This window comes from Diplotaxodon limnothrissa, linkage group LG10 (assembly GCF_057381915.1).
Source record: "Diplotaxodon limnothrissa isolate DT_005_m linkage group LG10, D_limnothrissa_male_GT1.1, whole genome shotgun sequence".
NCBI lineage: Eukaryota > Metazoa > Chordata > Actinopteri > Cichliformes > Cichlidae > Diplotaxodon > Diplotaxodon limnothrissa.
This window is the reverse complement of record NC_140605.1, coordinates 14381027-14397146: the sequence shown is the minus strand read 5'-3', so window position 1 is coordinate 14397146 and position 16120 is coordinate 14381027. Positions and strand designations below refer to the sequence as shown.

At 36.4% G+C, this 16120-nt stretch overlaps 2 protein-coding genes across 2 annotated transcripts; one reads left to right on the top strand and one right to left on the bottom strand.

Moving 5' to 3' along the window:
- Positions 1-246: 246 nt before the first annotated feature.
- Positions 247-9605, top strand: LOC146624048 (thialysine N-epsilon-acetyltransferase-like). Its single transcript, XM_085363636.1, has 6 exons — positions 247-363; positions 524-575; positions 4350-4433; positions 4911-5012; positions 8062-8102; positions 8271-9605. The coding sequence occupies exons 1-6, from the start codon at positions 301-303 to the stop codon at positions 8448-8450; spliced, it is 522 nt and encodes a 173-aa protein (XP_085219762.1). The 5' UTR covers positions 247-300; the 3' UTR covers positions 8451-9605.
- Positions 9606-10600: 995 nt separating this feature from the next.
- Positions 10601-14455, bottom strand: LOC146624047 (claudin-15-like). The gene is made up of 5 exons (XM_085363635.1): positions 14233-14455; positions 11796-11960; positions 11015-11096; positions 10790-10900; positions 10601-10694 (listed from the first exon to the last, which is right to left on the bottom strand). Exons 1-5 carry the CDS (start codon positions 14447-14449, stop codon positions 10601-10603), a joined length of 669 nt encoding a protein of 222 aa, XP_085219761.1. The 5' UTR covers positions 14450-14455.
- Between the last annotated feature and the right edge of the window lie 1665 nt (positions 14456-16120).

The window sequence follows — 16120 nt, the reverse complement described above, 5'->3', positions numbered from 1 at the left end:
TAAGTGCTCCTAATTGTGCGAAATTTTGTTGTTGGTAGTTGTAAAATGGGGCTCATATAAAGACTTATTGCCTTATCCAAATCGAAAGGCATACAAAACGGTAATAATAATAAAAATCAATCAATCAATCAATAAATAAATAATACATTTTTTAAAGTTCCAAAATTATTTTGACCTTTATTTTGAAGGCGGAAGTATCAAGGCGTGTACAGACTTTTTTTTTTTTTTTTTACCGCGTAGCTTTTTTAGAGCTGAAAACTGGCAAAAAAAAAACCCTGAAACTCTGCAATTACTGTAGACATGAATTTCAAAATACGGCGTGCTGCGAAGGAAGACTGCAAAGACATATCGAGGATGATAATGGTGAATTATAGTTAACTTATCTCTGTTTTTCCCACTTCGCAGTACTTTGATAGGGCTCTGTTAAACGTTAGCTCAATATCTGAAATGTTAGATTTTGTTTCCTAATAATTCTCCAGAGTGTGTTTCTCAGTTGACATAACGGTAAAACGGCATTTTTCAGGATTTGGCGATTTATGAAAAGATGCCTGACCAAGTGAAGATTTCGCATGAAGGTAATTCTCCCATTAGTTAAATGTTACGGAAAGTAAAGATTTATTTGTCTAAAAGCATACCGTTTTTTTCTGTATAACTTTTAATGATGACTTTTTAAACCGACTGCAAAAGCATATGTATAATATGATGAACCATTGTTATATAATTTTGTTATATAATGACTGGCAGTCAGACCACAGTCCTTAAATCGAGTGCAGCCATGTTTACACTTAATAAGTAACTAGCAAGGGTTAAACTCCCAACAATCAGATTGTCATACTCAATCATCATTATAAACCCCACTATTAAAAAGTAAGCACTTTAAAATCATTAAACATAAATATCAAAGTTGTGTATTTATTCTTTTTATAATTATATAGTCAGTGGTAACTTCATTGCCCCCAATGGGAAATCGATTTGCAGTATGTCCACACATCAAACAACACAAATAACAAAAAGAGAGAGAACAGTTAAATTGTTTATGGCAGAATATGAAAGAAGGTTTTCTGAGATTGTTGTAGAGAAAACTTTTATTTTCATTTGTTGCCTCAACAGTTTAGGGACACACAACAATAATGCAAATGACAGTAACTGTCACAAGTCATGTTTATGTTATATGAAAGAAATGGAATAAGGTATAAACATTCCCAGCTCCAAACAGACCTTTCCAGCACAAATAACTTGGGTGAATTTAATTATTTTCACAGTGTCTGTGTCCCATTTTACTTTTCTCATGAAGCCAGAGAGATTAATGACATAGAACCTGGCAGAATTTAATGTTTTAAAGGTACAGCTAACCACTAGGGGCCTGTTCTTCGTACCGCGCTAAGTGAGTTAGCTGGATGAGATTGTTGACGATTTCGCGTGATCCTGGATCGTTCGGTTCCCCGAAGCCCATCCGGGACTTGCTGTCATAGCAACAGAGCCGTAAGCGTAAACCTGCTGGGGAGCAGGTTTACTTTATGTAAACAGGATTAGATCGTGGCCACGCAGGTATGTCCGCGTCATTCATACGAAAGCAACAGCGATATTCCACCACTGTTTCACCATAAATAAATAACATCAATGTAACTAAAGATAATGCAGCACTTGATCCTTTTATTGATTTCACACAGATACATACAGGTCATTCCCTAAAAAAGGGAAATGTACTATTAACATTCTATTACATGTATGTGATTATTACAGATGTAATTCATATTTCAGAGTAGTAATTGTAAATTACTTCGTGTAATCAAGATGAGAGACCACGGCTATAAAAGCGAAGGTGGATTTGGGAAGTCTGTCGCAGCCATGTCCTGTCCGTTTACGCGAGCAACCCATTGCGGACGGTGCAAGATTGATAAGGAGAGTCCTCAGAATTCAGCGTATATTGCGGGACAGACAGGATCCTTTAGCTCAGCGCGACAGTGTGCTCATAGAGAGATATCGATTTTCCCGTGAGGGTATTATTCACTTAACCAACTTGTTGACGAGGGGGTGCAGGACCACCACCTGTCTTTGTTTTTGCTCTGCCCTTTTCTTGGTTGCTGTTATGAACAAACAAACAGAGTATTCCAGGGTCTCTTTCCAAGAGACTAAAAGCAATATAAGTGATAAATATTACCATTCTGTAGAATATTCTTATATTTCACTTTTACTTGTTCCCATGTTCTAGTGGGTCCTGTTGTGGCTCTAATGTGAAAGGGGATATAATATAACATATTATAATATAATATAATGTAATATAATATTGGATAATATGGTGTGATATGATAAATCTACCCTACCGCCTACTGGTGTTGGCCAGAGGGGCCGATGGCGCAATATGGCAGCCTGGCTTCTGTCAGTCTGCCCCAGGGCAGCTGTGGCTACAACCGTAGCTGCCTCCACCAGTGTGTGAATGTGAGAGTGAATGAATAGTGGCATTGTAAAGCGCTTTGGGTGCCTTGAAAAGCGCTATATAAATCCACTCCATTATTATTATTATTATTGAATTACTTACGAGTTTGATTTGTCAGCAACTTTCTGCCAGCCCTCTCTCCTTGCTTTTGCAGCCTTTGCAGTGTTCCCTTGCGTTTTAATTAAACTCTGAAACTCCTGAAATCCCTCACTCAAGAGTTCTTGCTCTGCTGCCGAAAAATACCGAGCGCGCTCCTTCGACATTTTCGCCGACCAATCAAAGGGTTGCCGATCAATGTTTCTACTATCGATGCGTAGCCCCTGTTGGGCCACCCAGTGATCTCACATTACTTCATCCAGCTATACTAATCGTCAACAACAGGTGTGTTCGGGGAACCGGAATAGCGAGCTCAGAGTTAGCGCGATGATTTGGTCTTGGATGTTTCATTTGATCTTGGATGTAGTAAGCGACGTACGAAGCACAGGGCCCTGATGTCAATAGATAGCAGACTTCATCAGTTGAGTTGTTTTCATATGCTGCTCAGTTCAAGTGAAAAATCCTAGCTATGGTGGTCGCTGTAGGACAAACAACTCTTGCTGTAGTTCTGCTGTAGTTCATCTCTGTTGTTACCTCAACTGTCAATATGTTTCCACATTTATTTATGCTGGAGAAGGTTGTAGAACTTGGTGAAAGGAGTTTAAGATGAGTCAATGAGTGAGTGAAACATTTGTCCGATGACAGTGAGAGTTGAGTTGTAGAGCAGTTGATGCTGCTGTAGTGGTGTCTCTTTCCTTTCTCTGATGAAAAAACTATAGGTATGATCCATCATATCTTGATTTTGAAACTTGCCTCCACAGCAGGTGAACATCTAAAAACAAACAAACAAACAAAAAAAACTAACATTCTACCAGCTAACGTTAGGTTAGAGTGTCCTAAAAAGAACACTTTCCCTCTGATAAACAGAGGCTGGCCTCAAAGAATTTCCTGGCCAGTCACTGTATTCAAGATGGCCGGGCAGCATGGTGGCTTCACCAAACCTGATGCCTGTTCTGATGTATTTTTAGCTGATGAATTCCAGGTTTAGAATTGAACTTGGAATTAATCTTCCAGAAAACATTAGTTCGTTAGAAGATGTAATAACACACTAAACAGTATTTATTCATGGGTACAACATTCTTTTTTTTCTTCTTTTTTTGCTGTTAAATAATGTAAAAAAAATAAAGAAATGAGCTTCTTTACCTTTAGTTAAGTTGGTATTTAAAATGTGCTGCCTTGAAGGATGAATTTATATATAACTATAAAATTCATATATTAGATGCAGTTATTAGCTGAAACAATAACTGCAGCTCAGTGAGAACGAGTGGTAATTAGTCCAACAATGATTAACTGAATAAGATTAGGATTAGGTCCCTTAGATATAGGTGTATACGGTCAACTGCAATTCTTCGTGTACTTTTCCCTATCAACTGTCATGCAGCTTCTTTTGAAATACATCCAATCTCTCTTTTATTATAAGATAAAGATAGCTGGATTACTAAGTGTCTTTAAAAAACAAATACAACCAGATTGTTTTGATATCTTGTGTTTTTCTATTGTGCTCAGAAGTTGACGACACACTGTGATCCCAAGCTTGACACAAAAGCATCCTTTTAAGTAAAAGCCTGCTAATACCTTTGGAAAAATTTACAGTAGAGGACTGTCATTCACAACTGGCTTAATAGAGACCCTGATGCTTCTCCTACTCAGAAAATGTTATTGTCACTACTTACTATTAATGAAGAGACAATTTTAAAGAGAATTCAGTTTCTCAAATGTATGTTTTTGATGTTTCTTCTTGTTTGAGAGCTTTTTATTGCTGTTAAAATAGAGATTAAACATGTCTATATGAATAACTTTTTCTTGTGCAATTTAGAGTTAGAGCGCGATGGTTTCTGCCAGAACCCCCTCTTTGAATGCCTCGTTGCAGAAGTACCAGAAGAGCATAAGTCTAATGAGGGTAAATGTTCAATCATGGCCTTTTGTTTTTATTGTAGTCTTCCTTGTCTGCCACACTTGATCTTATCAGTATAATAAAAGGCTTCTGGCCTTGCTGTTTAGATATACATGTCTGACAAATTGTGACTGAACAAGTGTTACCTCATAAATCAACAGTGGCACATGAGGCTATTCTTCCTAAAATTAAGATAAGCATTGTTCTTTCACGTGTTAGAAACAAACATAAACCTTGCTCAGACAAAGCAATGCTGCTAAGTAATTAGGAACTTCCCAGCTCACGTCACCACAGCTGCACAGTCAGCATTAGATTATTTTAGTTTAAATTTAATATCTTTAGTCCTTATTAGCAATAGCGGTCTTTTACATTAGCAGTCCACATAAAAGTGTAGTTTAGTATAAGGAAGAGAGAGGTTTTTCCATGATATTTGTCGTAATGTTTACTTCCCTTTGAAATATTTGCCTCTTTTTGTTCATATAGGATTCACAGTTATCGGGTACGCCCTTTACTTTTACACTTACAGTACATGGAAGGGACGGGCAGTATATTTGGAGGACCTGTATGTGATGCCAAAATTCAGAGGTACAATATTTTTTGTGTGTGTGTGTGTGTGTATGTATGTATGTGTGTGTGTGTATATATATATATATATATATATATATATATATATATATATATACACTTATATATTAGGGGTGCAACGATACAAAATTCACGGTTCGGTTCGATACTTTGGTGTCACGGTTCGATATTTTTTCGATACAAAATAAAATGTTCATGCCTTTTTAATTTGTCATTTATTAAAATTATAAATATATATTTTAACTCAAAAGTACAGTTTTTAAATTTAACCCTAACCCTTGTGCGTGTTTTTTATTTTGACAGCGAATGCGCACCTGCGGACCACTTATGTGCACCCCTGGTTATTTAGCTCGTCATATTGCAGCCACAGAAATTATTTTGTCCATGAAACCATAAAGCTGCACTTTCTTTTTGCTTTATAGTCTGATTTGTCATAACTTTTCCGTTTTGTGGTAAGCTTTTCTTTGGCTGTCACTTCTTCACCCTGACCCGTCTTACAGTATTTGGCTCAGCAGAACTAAAATATATATCCTGCTGCTTTTACACAGGCACTCACATAAGCTCAGCGATTCTCTGCGCGATCAACCTCTCACATGTTTAAGCTTGCTGCGGGAGATTTCACTTGTCATGTTTGCATAGTAAGCTAACGATTGATAAGATTATGTCAGAGGAATTGGTGCACAAATTATCATCACTCACCAATCAGTGCTGTCGCTCTCTATACACAGTTCACGCGATTGCAAAGTGAAAGCAAAAAAACAAGCGCAAATTCAAACGCGATTTCAATATGTCACATATTGACAGGGGCTCACCGATGCCAATGACATAATTACCCAGCTACATTTCCGAAAGAATGCAAAAGCATTGACATATATCTTTCCTTCCTACAATAGCCCGACGGGCAGGGCAGAGATAGATTTTGGTAGCCCGACTGGAAAAATCGCTAGCCCCAGGACGTCGGGCTAGCGATATTGCAAGCCCTGTATCTGATTGATGAATCACTCATCTTTGGAAAAGAGAGTTTATTACAGAGAAATGTCTCTTTCCAAAATAAAAGCTATACTATCCGCTTCTTCTGGGCTATATTCTCAGCAGCATAAGGAGAATCATGTGCTAACAGCTGTCTAAATGACTCGGCTAAAGTTTGTAGCATGCATGCTTGTTGTTTTTGTCTTTGCACTAGGATGATGTCGGCGTAAATGTGCAGTCATATTCGTTGTGTTCCCACTAGTGCTTTCAGGTTAATCTCGTTGAAATGACCTTAACGCCACAATAGGGCTGCTCGATTATGGCAAAAATGATAATCACGATTATTTTCACTGAAATTGAGATCACGATTATTTGACGATATTTATTTAACCCTTTAAGACCTACTATAGAACCAAGTCCACCAGAGCTTATATTATTTTTTTTACATGTTGTAGTGCCATTTGTGGGAGCATTTCAAGTTGCTATACATCAATACAACTGTTATAGCCCATATTTTAATAATATGTATGCATTAAGTCCATAGTAATTACATAAATTGCAAAAAAGTGCAATAAACTACAAAAAAAATTGAAAATCGCTTTTGTTTTGTTTACATATATTTCTACTTGGAGAAATTTAAGAGGTTTATCCCTCAAAACTTTAAATACAATAAAGTTGCAAAAAATAGTTTACAACAACAGGAAATTTATTTTGAGTGTCTTCATAGTTTTATTTTGGAGATACAGTTTTTATATACTGCAGGAAAAACAAAAAACAATCCTATGATGCAAATTTGCAAAGAAAACAGCAGGTGCATCATTTCACTGTGGGAAGTGTTACGAACAGCTGATGGATCGGCAAAGCGTGTTTCTGGAGTATTATGTTTTTGTTCCTGCAAGCGCTTTTTATGCAGTTTTTGCAAAGCTATATGTGGAAGGAAACCGTGACCGAGGACAAGCTGATGGCATAAGTTGTAAGTACAACTCCTCCAGTTTCATATGCAAAACAAATTATTGCGCTAGCTTACACGGTTCAGGTTCTACAGGGATTTAAAAATAGTTACACAACACGGAGCGTGCTGCTCTGACCGGATTTAAAGGGTTAACAATGACTTTAAAAAATAATATAAAATAGTGTGCAACACCACTGAAGTTTTTTTACCTCTCTTTTCAACCAACAGCAGTCACTCTCCTCTCCAAATAACTTCTGCTTAGCTTTCCGAGCTTCCCTCGGGTCCTCTTAATCAGCGGTCTCCAACCTTTTTTGCGCCACGGACGGTTTATGCCCGACAATATTTTCACGGACCGGCCTTTAAGGTGTCGCGGATAAATGAGGGAGGGGCTAATAATCGGCTCAGTCATTTTTAATGATCGTTGAAAGCCCAGATCGTAATCGTGATTAAAATTCGATTAATTGAGCAGCCCTACGCCACAACACGGCAAATCTCCGTTAACGAGCTACCGCCGATCGCCCCGTGCATGGGGCTAGACGGCCAACACGTTAACGAGCTAACTGCGCTAACACACTAGTTCCCACCCATGGAATTGAGCATTGCATGGCACATCCAACATACTGTTTTACTTTAGTCCATGACTCGCTTACCTTCAGGGTCATACGTCACATGAAAACCAAAATAATTCCAAACGCCAGATCTGAATGAGGGTGGGGGAGGTCCATGTTGCAACTTCTGTCTTGCTAGCTTGCCCTGCGCTCTTCCTTCTGACTATGCTGTCTGTGTTGAGCGCTCAGTGGATCTGCGCTCGACAGTGCAGCCTAGGCGGAGTAGTCGAACGCAGATTCACTGAGCGCTCAACACAGACAGCATCGTCAGAAGGAAAGTTGATAAAATAAATTACAAATGTTGTATTGTTCGATACATACGCGTACCGAACCGAAAGCACTGTATCGAACGGTTCAATATCGATACGAATATCGTTGCACCCCTAATATATATATATATATATATATATATATATATAGCTCTATATATATATATATATATATATATATATATATATATACATATCTCAATCTAGATGTATTTGTTACTTTATCATGTTTATAATGGTTTCCCCTGTAGGAAATGGCATTGGTACAGCCTTATTGAGCAAAGTTGCAGAGGTAAGACTGTTTTTGTTGTTGTATGGAAAACCTATTTTTTTTAATTTGATTTGTTGCATTTGGACGCTTTTGATTTTTTTCTTCTGTTTTGGTTAATATCAGCTGTTTTGTGTTATAGCGAGGTAATAGTGCATGATTAAGAGCAGGACAATTTTTTTATTTGTTCAGATTGGGAAAAAGAAGCAGTGTGTGCGGCTGCAGTTGTCTGTGCTAAATTGGAACACTCCCTCTCGAGACTTTTATGCTGCTAAAGGAGCTCAGGACCTCACTGTCACTGAAGGCTGGCACGCTATCCGCTTTGATGGACAGAACCTGGACAATTTAGCAAATGAAGCACCTAAAGATTGACAAGAAAACTATGCTCTTTACCCTTCTGTGCAAAATGGTGCTTGTTTTAAAACGTTTTTGGTATTTTTCTCCATAAAACAGCCTTAATTATATCTTGTGTGTGTCCTTGATTTAACAAATTAATTTACAGGGGGCGAAGGATGTGAAATACATATGAATTTAGTATTTTTGATGTGATACGGCTATCCCTTTTGATTTCTTCTTCTATAGACTTGAAATAGTATCGCTCAAAGTCCCATAAACACAGACCCCTGCTAAATAAAACACTGAGTAGCATAAATCAGTGGTTCGGTACATTTTTATGTTTTCATGTACGTTTCTGAGGAACTGAAAACCCAGTGTATTACTTTCACTCTTACAGTGATGCAGCTACTGTGACCAATTAAGTAATGAAAAGGAAGAGATATTAAAACAACCTGTTAAGAATGAGGCTTTTAAGAATGTTAAGAATGCGAATTTTTAAAGTGCTGTACATGACTTTATGCTTTAAATGTTATATTTTAAACTCTTCCTTACATTTAAATTATTTATCACCAATCAGCAAAATGTTTCTTGACTCTCATTGGGTAAACCAAATCCCAGATGTGACATCACAGCTTTCCAGCAGGTTGCAACTGTGAGATACTCCAAAGGTGATTTTTTGTTCCTGGAAGATGGCATTTTTAAAGTGTTGAATCTGTATTATGTGAGAATGTAAAACACAATGTGTCACCAAACTAAAATGGGCATTAAAGAATAAAGTGGGCCCTGAGAAAGTACTGTTGTTAAGTGGGTTATATGACAAGATTTGAGCTCTGAGCTTTTTTTTGTTGTTGTTGTTGTTGATTTAAACATTCAAATGAAAAGCTGCTGTGCAAGCAAGTTCTGTGAATGTCCTTTTTTATTTGACTGTGCAAAGTAGTTAATAATGACAACAACAATGTCACCTGTGCTAAACACCGCTGAGCATCACTAGCAGAAATCATAAACGTGTTAACATTCTCATAATTTAGGGCATTCGATTACTGTGAAATGGTAAATAACTGGTAAATATATAGTAAAAAACCATGCAAAAATCTTGAGAAATGTATAAAATCAACAAAGTGACATGTAAATATACTCTGTGCTTATGATTGTTTCATTCTTTTTACTCAAGTGGCTCCTGCAGAAAAAATAAAAAACCCAAAACAAACAAAAACCGCACTGGCTGAAACCACACGTGTATGGGACCATTAGAAAACAAAATATACCAACTGTGTGCTTAGTTGGAAGTGTGACTTTTGCATCAAAATTTACTTACTGTAACAGATTTTGTCCTGGAACCTATGACCGTAATTGATATTATACTGTCACAGTTTTCATTATGTCCCCTATAAATGATACCTCTTCTGCCCTCAGCTGAATGTCTCTATCCAGCTTATGCAGTGAGCTAAACATAAAATGGCTTCAGTAAACACTCAGGAGACCGCGTGCCATTCTTCGGAGCTTTACTGATCCTTATTTTCCTTTTTTGTAAAACTGTAATAACAGAAACAGAATACAGTGTATTCACTCTCCATACAAATACACAAAGATTACATTAAATATTGTTGACTTATGTAAACAGTCACTACACAATCAAGAGATACAGAGATGGTAAGAGATACAGCTAACACCACATGCTGGTATGCTTCATGTTAGCAGGCTAAACAAAGGGCTAACAGCTAGCTTGTGCTAGTAATGTAACAAACTCGCTAAACACACAAGAAGCTCATTACTTTGCTGAACAAGGTACTAATAAGTGGGAACAATAAACCGTTTTGCCACACTTACAGATTATGCCTTTTCAAGGGCGTCAGATGCAGGAATTTACAGAGACACAGCCAAATGGACCTTCCCTGTCGAGCGCTGGGAGAAAACCACTGCTTGCGCTCTAACATGGTGCTACCCTGTCAACCCACTAGATGGCAGGCTTTGCCCAGACAAGATCAGGAATAAACATATTTTCTGACATGTTGCAACAGTTAATTACAGAACGAATGATTATGACCCGCCATATAACAAACTTATAAAAAACATGCCTTAGAAATAACAGGAGGGACAGAATAATACCAGATTTATTTTTTTTACTCATTGTCTCTTTCAGAAAGATTCTGAAAAGATTCTTACTTTTCCGTCTACACATTAACTTCTTAGACATATGCGTTTCTGTCATAGTTGACAGACTGAGAGGGTGCCACAGTTGATCGCACGTGTCCTCTGGAGGATGGTTGGAGTGGATACGGTCTAAAATACAAAAGGCACGTTTAATTTTATTATATTAATTATACACCTGTTATATGTATAATATCTGGCGAATTAAACTTTTCAGCAACAGTTACATTTTTTCACTGTCAGTCATAATTCCGCAGGAACACAGCAGGCACGAGCCTCCACAAATGGCAAGCGTGCCTGAAGCCCAGCCAATATAAAGCGCCTCTCCAAGCTCATACCTGCAAGACAATAAGATTTATTTATATGACATTTTGATTGTGATATTTATTTAATATTAACAATTTTTAATCTATGTTATGTGCTTTCAGCTGATGCAGATTATATTGACTTACTTTGTCCCTTGGTAAAGAATGTCAAAGAACTGCTGGGTGATGTTTGCTGCGTACCAAGACACGGCAATCATGGTGCAAAGCCCTACAAAATGCAAAAACAAGTTAAATTCACAGAGTAGTGCACATATCTTTATTAAAAAAAAGTCAAGTTTAAAAACATTAGGCCAGTTGTGCAACAAAAATGCTATCTAAATGTTGCATAAGATTTTTTATATTCCTTTTTAAAAACTTTACAAGTTGTAGTTCAGTAAATCATATTAATTATGTAAATTAAAAATATGTTGTTAAATGAAAAATGTATATATCAAATATAGCTTTTTCAAATACAGGGGAAAATACTTTTTGGTCAATGAGATGATCCTATAACTGGGTTCACACACTGTTTTTTTAAATGGGGTAACCAATAGTGCTGTTGAAATGCATAAACTCTTATTAATGACGGTCCTATATCAGCAGGTTTGTTAGCGTAAGGATAACCTTTTGAACTAGTAAACCATTATATAATGGTGATATGATAGCATGTCTTGTGAAAAGTAGAAATCGAACCAGGCATGCTTATATTTAACCAGGTGTTCTGTGCAAACATTCATTTGGGAGTGTGAACTGTCTTAAATCTGTCACATGACTTTATGGAGGCTAGGTTGCATTTCTCAAATTGTAAGTCTGGTTCAAATAATCAGGCAAAAATTTCACATGTAAACACTAAAATGCTTGTTTTAAATGAAAGTTTTTTTTTCATTCCTTTTTTTCATAGATCTTTCATCCACCCCCAAGTCTTTACCTTGCAGTAAAAAAAACACTCCTCCAACTGCAGCAATCTTCCCCTTTAGAACATAGTTTTCTCCACCTATTTTCGAGCACTTCATTCCTACAAGCGTAGCCACCAGGCCAAACGACCCAAACACAATTGAAGCAATCATCAGTGCTCGAGAGGCCTGAATGTAGCCTGTGTGCAAATAAAAGACAGAATAACATATTGATTTATACGTTTGTGTACCGTATGGTTATATCTAAATAAGTAACAAAGATTTAAGCAGTAAGTTGGTAAGAACTTTAGAAAAAACTTTTTTTGTTTGTTTCTATTAAGCTTCATATAAAAAATTCTTGCCCTCAGATTTTCATTTGTTTCACATTTCAGTGAGAGGCTCCACCTTGAATCTCACAGGACAGACACAATGATATGAGTTGATTAAGTTCAGGCAGACCACAAATATTTTCAAATTATTCCACATTTCACAACTGATAAAATAGTCAGCAAATTGTAAAAGTATCTGTTGTTTCAGAGAACAGGAAATGTTTATCCTTTCAGGTCTAGGCAGATCTTGTGACCGGGCTGTACAGCCCATCTTGGGTCTTTTTTTAGTACCAATCAACCAGAATACATAGTATAGAAATGTGTGCCTCAGGATTGTAGGCAAGACTGATAACTGTTTGAGTACTACAAAACTCTTTCTCTTTGGATCACTTTGATATGGTGAATATTTATATGTCACTTCGCATAACTTGATTCTTAAACAGTAACTTAAGAAATACAAACCAAAGTAGATGCTAATTGCTAAATGGGCATTGATTAATTATAATTCAGTCAAAGTTTTTATTGCATTTGTTTTTTTCTGGATTTTCTATTGCAGTTACTCTGTTCACCAGTACTTAGTACAGTAGAAATTTCCAGACAAGTAAACAACCGACACACCCTGAACAAGTAAAATGTTGATGAAAACATTCATAAAAAGGATCAACCTTTTTTACCGTTGTAAAGACTGTTTAATTATTTGTTATTAAGGATTTTTTTAAAGTCCTCTGTTATAAGAGCTGATTTTTACAACATAGTTTAAGATGGTTTCAGATAAAATCTTACTTGGAAAGTCTTGGGCTTGAGTAGCTAAGCCAGATGAATCCTTAATTGATTAATTAATAAGTACTTAACTTAATAAAACTAAAAAACAAAACAAGAACATTTATGTGTTGACCACATACCAAGCAAAGATGGGAAATCACGGCAATAATTAACTCCTGTAGAGTCAGTTGCGCAGGACATCCAGAGGTTTTCATTGTTGATGGGGTGAGATAACATTACCATCAACTGTAAATTCCTTCCAGTATCGATTTGGAAGGGCGACCCTGATCATTATCCAACTGTGAAAGCCCAGAAATGAAGCAAAAGCTTCCACTATTGGGTTTATAACGAAAAATAGACGTAAACGTTCATCTCCAAACTATGTTCCCACACAATCTTGAAGTTGTTAGCCACTGAGCCTCAATGTGTCAGAAAATTTTCCTGCTAAGATACTACAAAAAGTACAAATTAATAATTAATTCCAGCTCACCCACTCAACATTCCCTTTATTCTGAGTTCTATTCAAACTTTTCAAAGACTCAAAATGTTACCCAACTTACGGGGCCACAGAGAGGTGCTTACCAATGTCTATAGATTTAAAGCTACATGTCACCTTTTGCCATTTGCTTTAAGTCCTGTGCCAATGTTATTAACTATTTATTGATGGGATTCAAGCCATGCTTTGGCTCCTCATTTCACTCTCTCTACAAGGGATGATGGTAACAGCTGTGGTAATAGGTGATGAGGATGCATAGTTGCATTATGACCCTAAGTCGAGTCTGCTTGCCTGTCTGCAAATCAGACAGATTCATTATTAGTCTTTTAGGATCCCAGCATTTGGTAATGAATAAAAGAAGCATTTAACTTCAAAATGTACTCTCTTCCAAACAGTTTTAAACTAAATTGCCTAAAATGAACATGTTATCTCTGAGCATTGCTAAAAAAAAGTTTTACTCGTTCTGTAATGGAGTGAAGTACCACCAACCCTAAAATGGTTTTGAACATTGCGTTTACACACATGACAAAAATAAACTTACATGAGAAATTTGGCAAAAGGTTTGTTTAGATTGAACAGATGCTGTTTATTTTTTCTGTCACCCCTTCAGATTACAGCCTGTGGCAGATATTGTATTTATTTATTTATTTTTGGCTTTTATGAAGATTATTTGATTATTATTTCATATTAAGTTTAAAGCATTTCTTTCAGTATGACTGTAAAATTTGCTAAATCATCAAGAGAATAAAAATACATATATGAGAATATGCAAGCTATGCATATAATCCCAAGTACTTTTATATTAGTTACCTAATTAAATTATTGTAAACGGCGTATTTTGGAAGATGAAAAAAATATTATGTAAAAAATTAAAACTTTACTTACCTGGAAGAGCAAAAAGGGATGGAAAGTCACGACAGTTATAGTTCCCCGTTGAATCACTTGCACAAGACATCCATAGGTTCTCATAGAGATTAGAAGTTAATATAACACTGCCGTCTTGACTGGATTCCCTCCAGTGCTGATCTTCTAGTGTTATAAGAGTCAATATCCAACTAACAAAACCTAGAAAAAGTGCTACGACTTCAATGAGCGTGTTCATCTTGGCAGTAATTTTTATTAATAATTAGTAGAAGTAATAATAATTGGAGGAGCTCTAGTTGCGACTTCAGTATCTGATACACATTTTGGGAATGTGAGAACTGACTCAGGATTTTTTTTCCTCATGCACTGGTACCTGGACTAATATCCGCATTGCTTTATAGCCTGTAGCTACAATATAAGTGTGCTAATCCCGCCCAAAATACATGACATTACACATGGTAGGCAAGTTGCCATAGAAATGTGAGTAAACAAGGAGCATGTTCATAAAACATTAACTGTTTGTATTATTAAGAATGTTTTGCAGCAGTTCCAGTTTTTTGTTAATCTCTGAATCTTGTCTTTCTGTCTGTGTCCTGTTTCTGAGGAGTTGGTAACTTTCAATTTTAATGAGGCTATTTCAAGTTCCATGGGCAAATACTTAGGGGGGAAATGCTGAATTAACAGTAAAGCAAACACTTGAAGCTGCTTAGGTGATTTATAAAGGACAGAAAAGTATCTTTTTGCGGCACTAGTTAAACATTAACAATTTTGCAGCAGGAAAAAAGACCTGTTTAAATTCCTAACATTTGTAAATACTTTTTTTAAGTGATACAGCATATCGATCCAACAATGTCTGTTCTGTTGAAAGATTAGCTTGAAAAAGTGCAGAGCTGTCACCTAAAAGAATCTGCACAAAGGCCTGACTGCTACAACTCAACCTTGTAATTCATTAGTGTCTACACATGAGAAAAAATGTATGGAAATGTAAAAAAGTCCAGAATTTATCTATACTGTACAATATATATGAAATGTATGTTTGTTTTAAATTAATTTTTTGCACGTGCAAATCTCCCCGACTGTCCCTCAGAATGAATGGTGATGTGTTTACCATCTTTGACTCAAGCAATTCTTAGTTTCTAAGAAACTTCAAATCACCCCTTAAAGTCTGTATCTTATCAAATGGGAATTCTCTTTTGCTGCCAGCAATCAAAAGCATAGTTCAAAGTACTGTCATATACTTACAGTACTGAAGAGGAATTACACTTTTAATGTTTTGTTAATCTTTTATCTCCCTGCCCTCCTCTCTATAAATTTAAATACTGATTTACTTGTGTCCGCACTGACCTCTTTGCTTAAAGGGAAAATTGAACTGAATTAGACAAGTAGCCGGACTTGATGTTTAAAATCAACCCTAACTCTAATCCCTTCATTTTCTTATTCAAGACAAAATAATTCAAGATACAATTTTATTTTTATTATTTCAACGATTTTAAGTGAAGGTGTTAAATTTCACCTAGTTATAGCAAGTTAATTTACTGCAAGCGTTGCATATCCCTTTCACGTTTCAGCTGTAATTACTGGATATGTGCCACGCTTTTGTACCCCTGGCTTTCAACTCTGCTCCAAATGTCATAAAGAAGTAGTCAATGAGGAGCAGCACAACCATTCAGTTAATGACAAAACTACTGATAAGGTGTAAACGAGACATTCCTTAACTTTATTTCTGGATGATTATTTTACATCTAAATATAGCAAAAATCAAAGCATAGTCATTGTTTCTGACTTGTGTATGGGTGTGTGGTGATTTATATCTGGTACATTGTGGTTATCTAATGATTAATTGACCTGTAATTAATAAGCTGCATTGCACAGATTGTTCCATGCTTCTCCATAGCTAGCCGCGCCAGCC

Excerpts from the sequence above, each read along its gene's own strand:
- LOC146624048 (XM_085363636.1), top strand. The coding sequence starts at position 301 with ATGAATTTCAAAATACGGCGTGCTGCGAAGGAAGACTGCAAAGACATA. Across the intron at positions 364-523 it reads ACATATCGAGGATGATAATG|GATTTGGCGATTTATGAAAA; the intron begins GTGAATTATAGT and ends GGCATTTTTCAG. Across the intron at positions 576-4,349 it reads AGTGAAGATTTCGCATGAAG|AGTTAGAGCGCGATGGTTTC; the intron begins GTAATTCTCCCA and ends TGTGCAATTTAG.
- LOC146624047 (XM_085363635.1), bottom strand. The coding sequence starts at position 14,449 with ATGAACACGCTCATTGAAGTCGTAGCACTTTTTCTAGGTTTTGTTAGT. Across the intron at positions 11,961-14,232 it reads ATCCCTTTTTGCTCTTCCAG|GCTACATTCAGGCCTCTCGA; the intron begins GTAAGTAAAGTT and ends ATTTGCACACAG. Across the intron at positions 10,695-10,789 it reads ATGACTGACAGTGAAAAAAT|ACCGTATCCACTCCAACCAT; the intron begins GTAACTGTTGCT and ends TTTGTATTTTAG.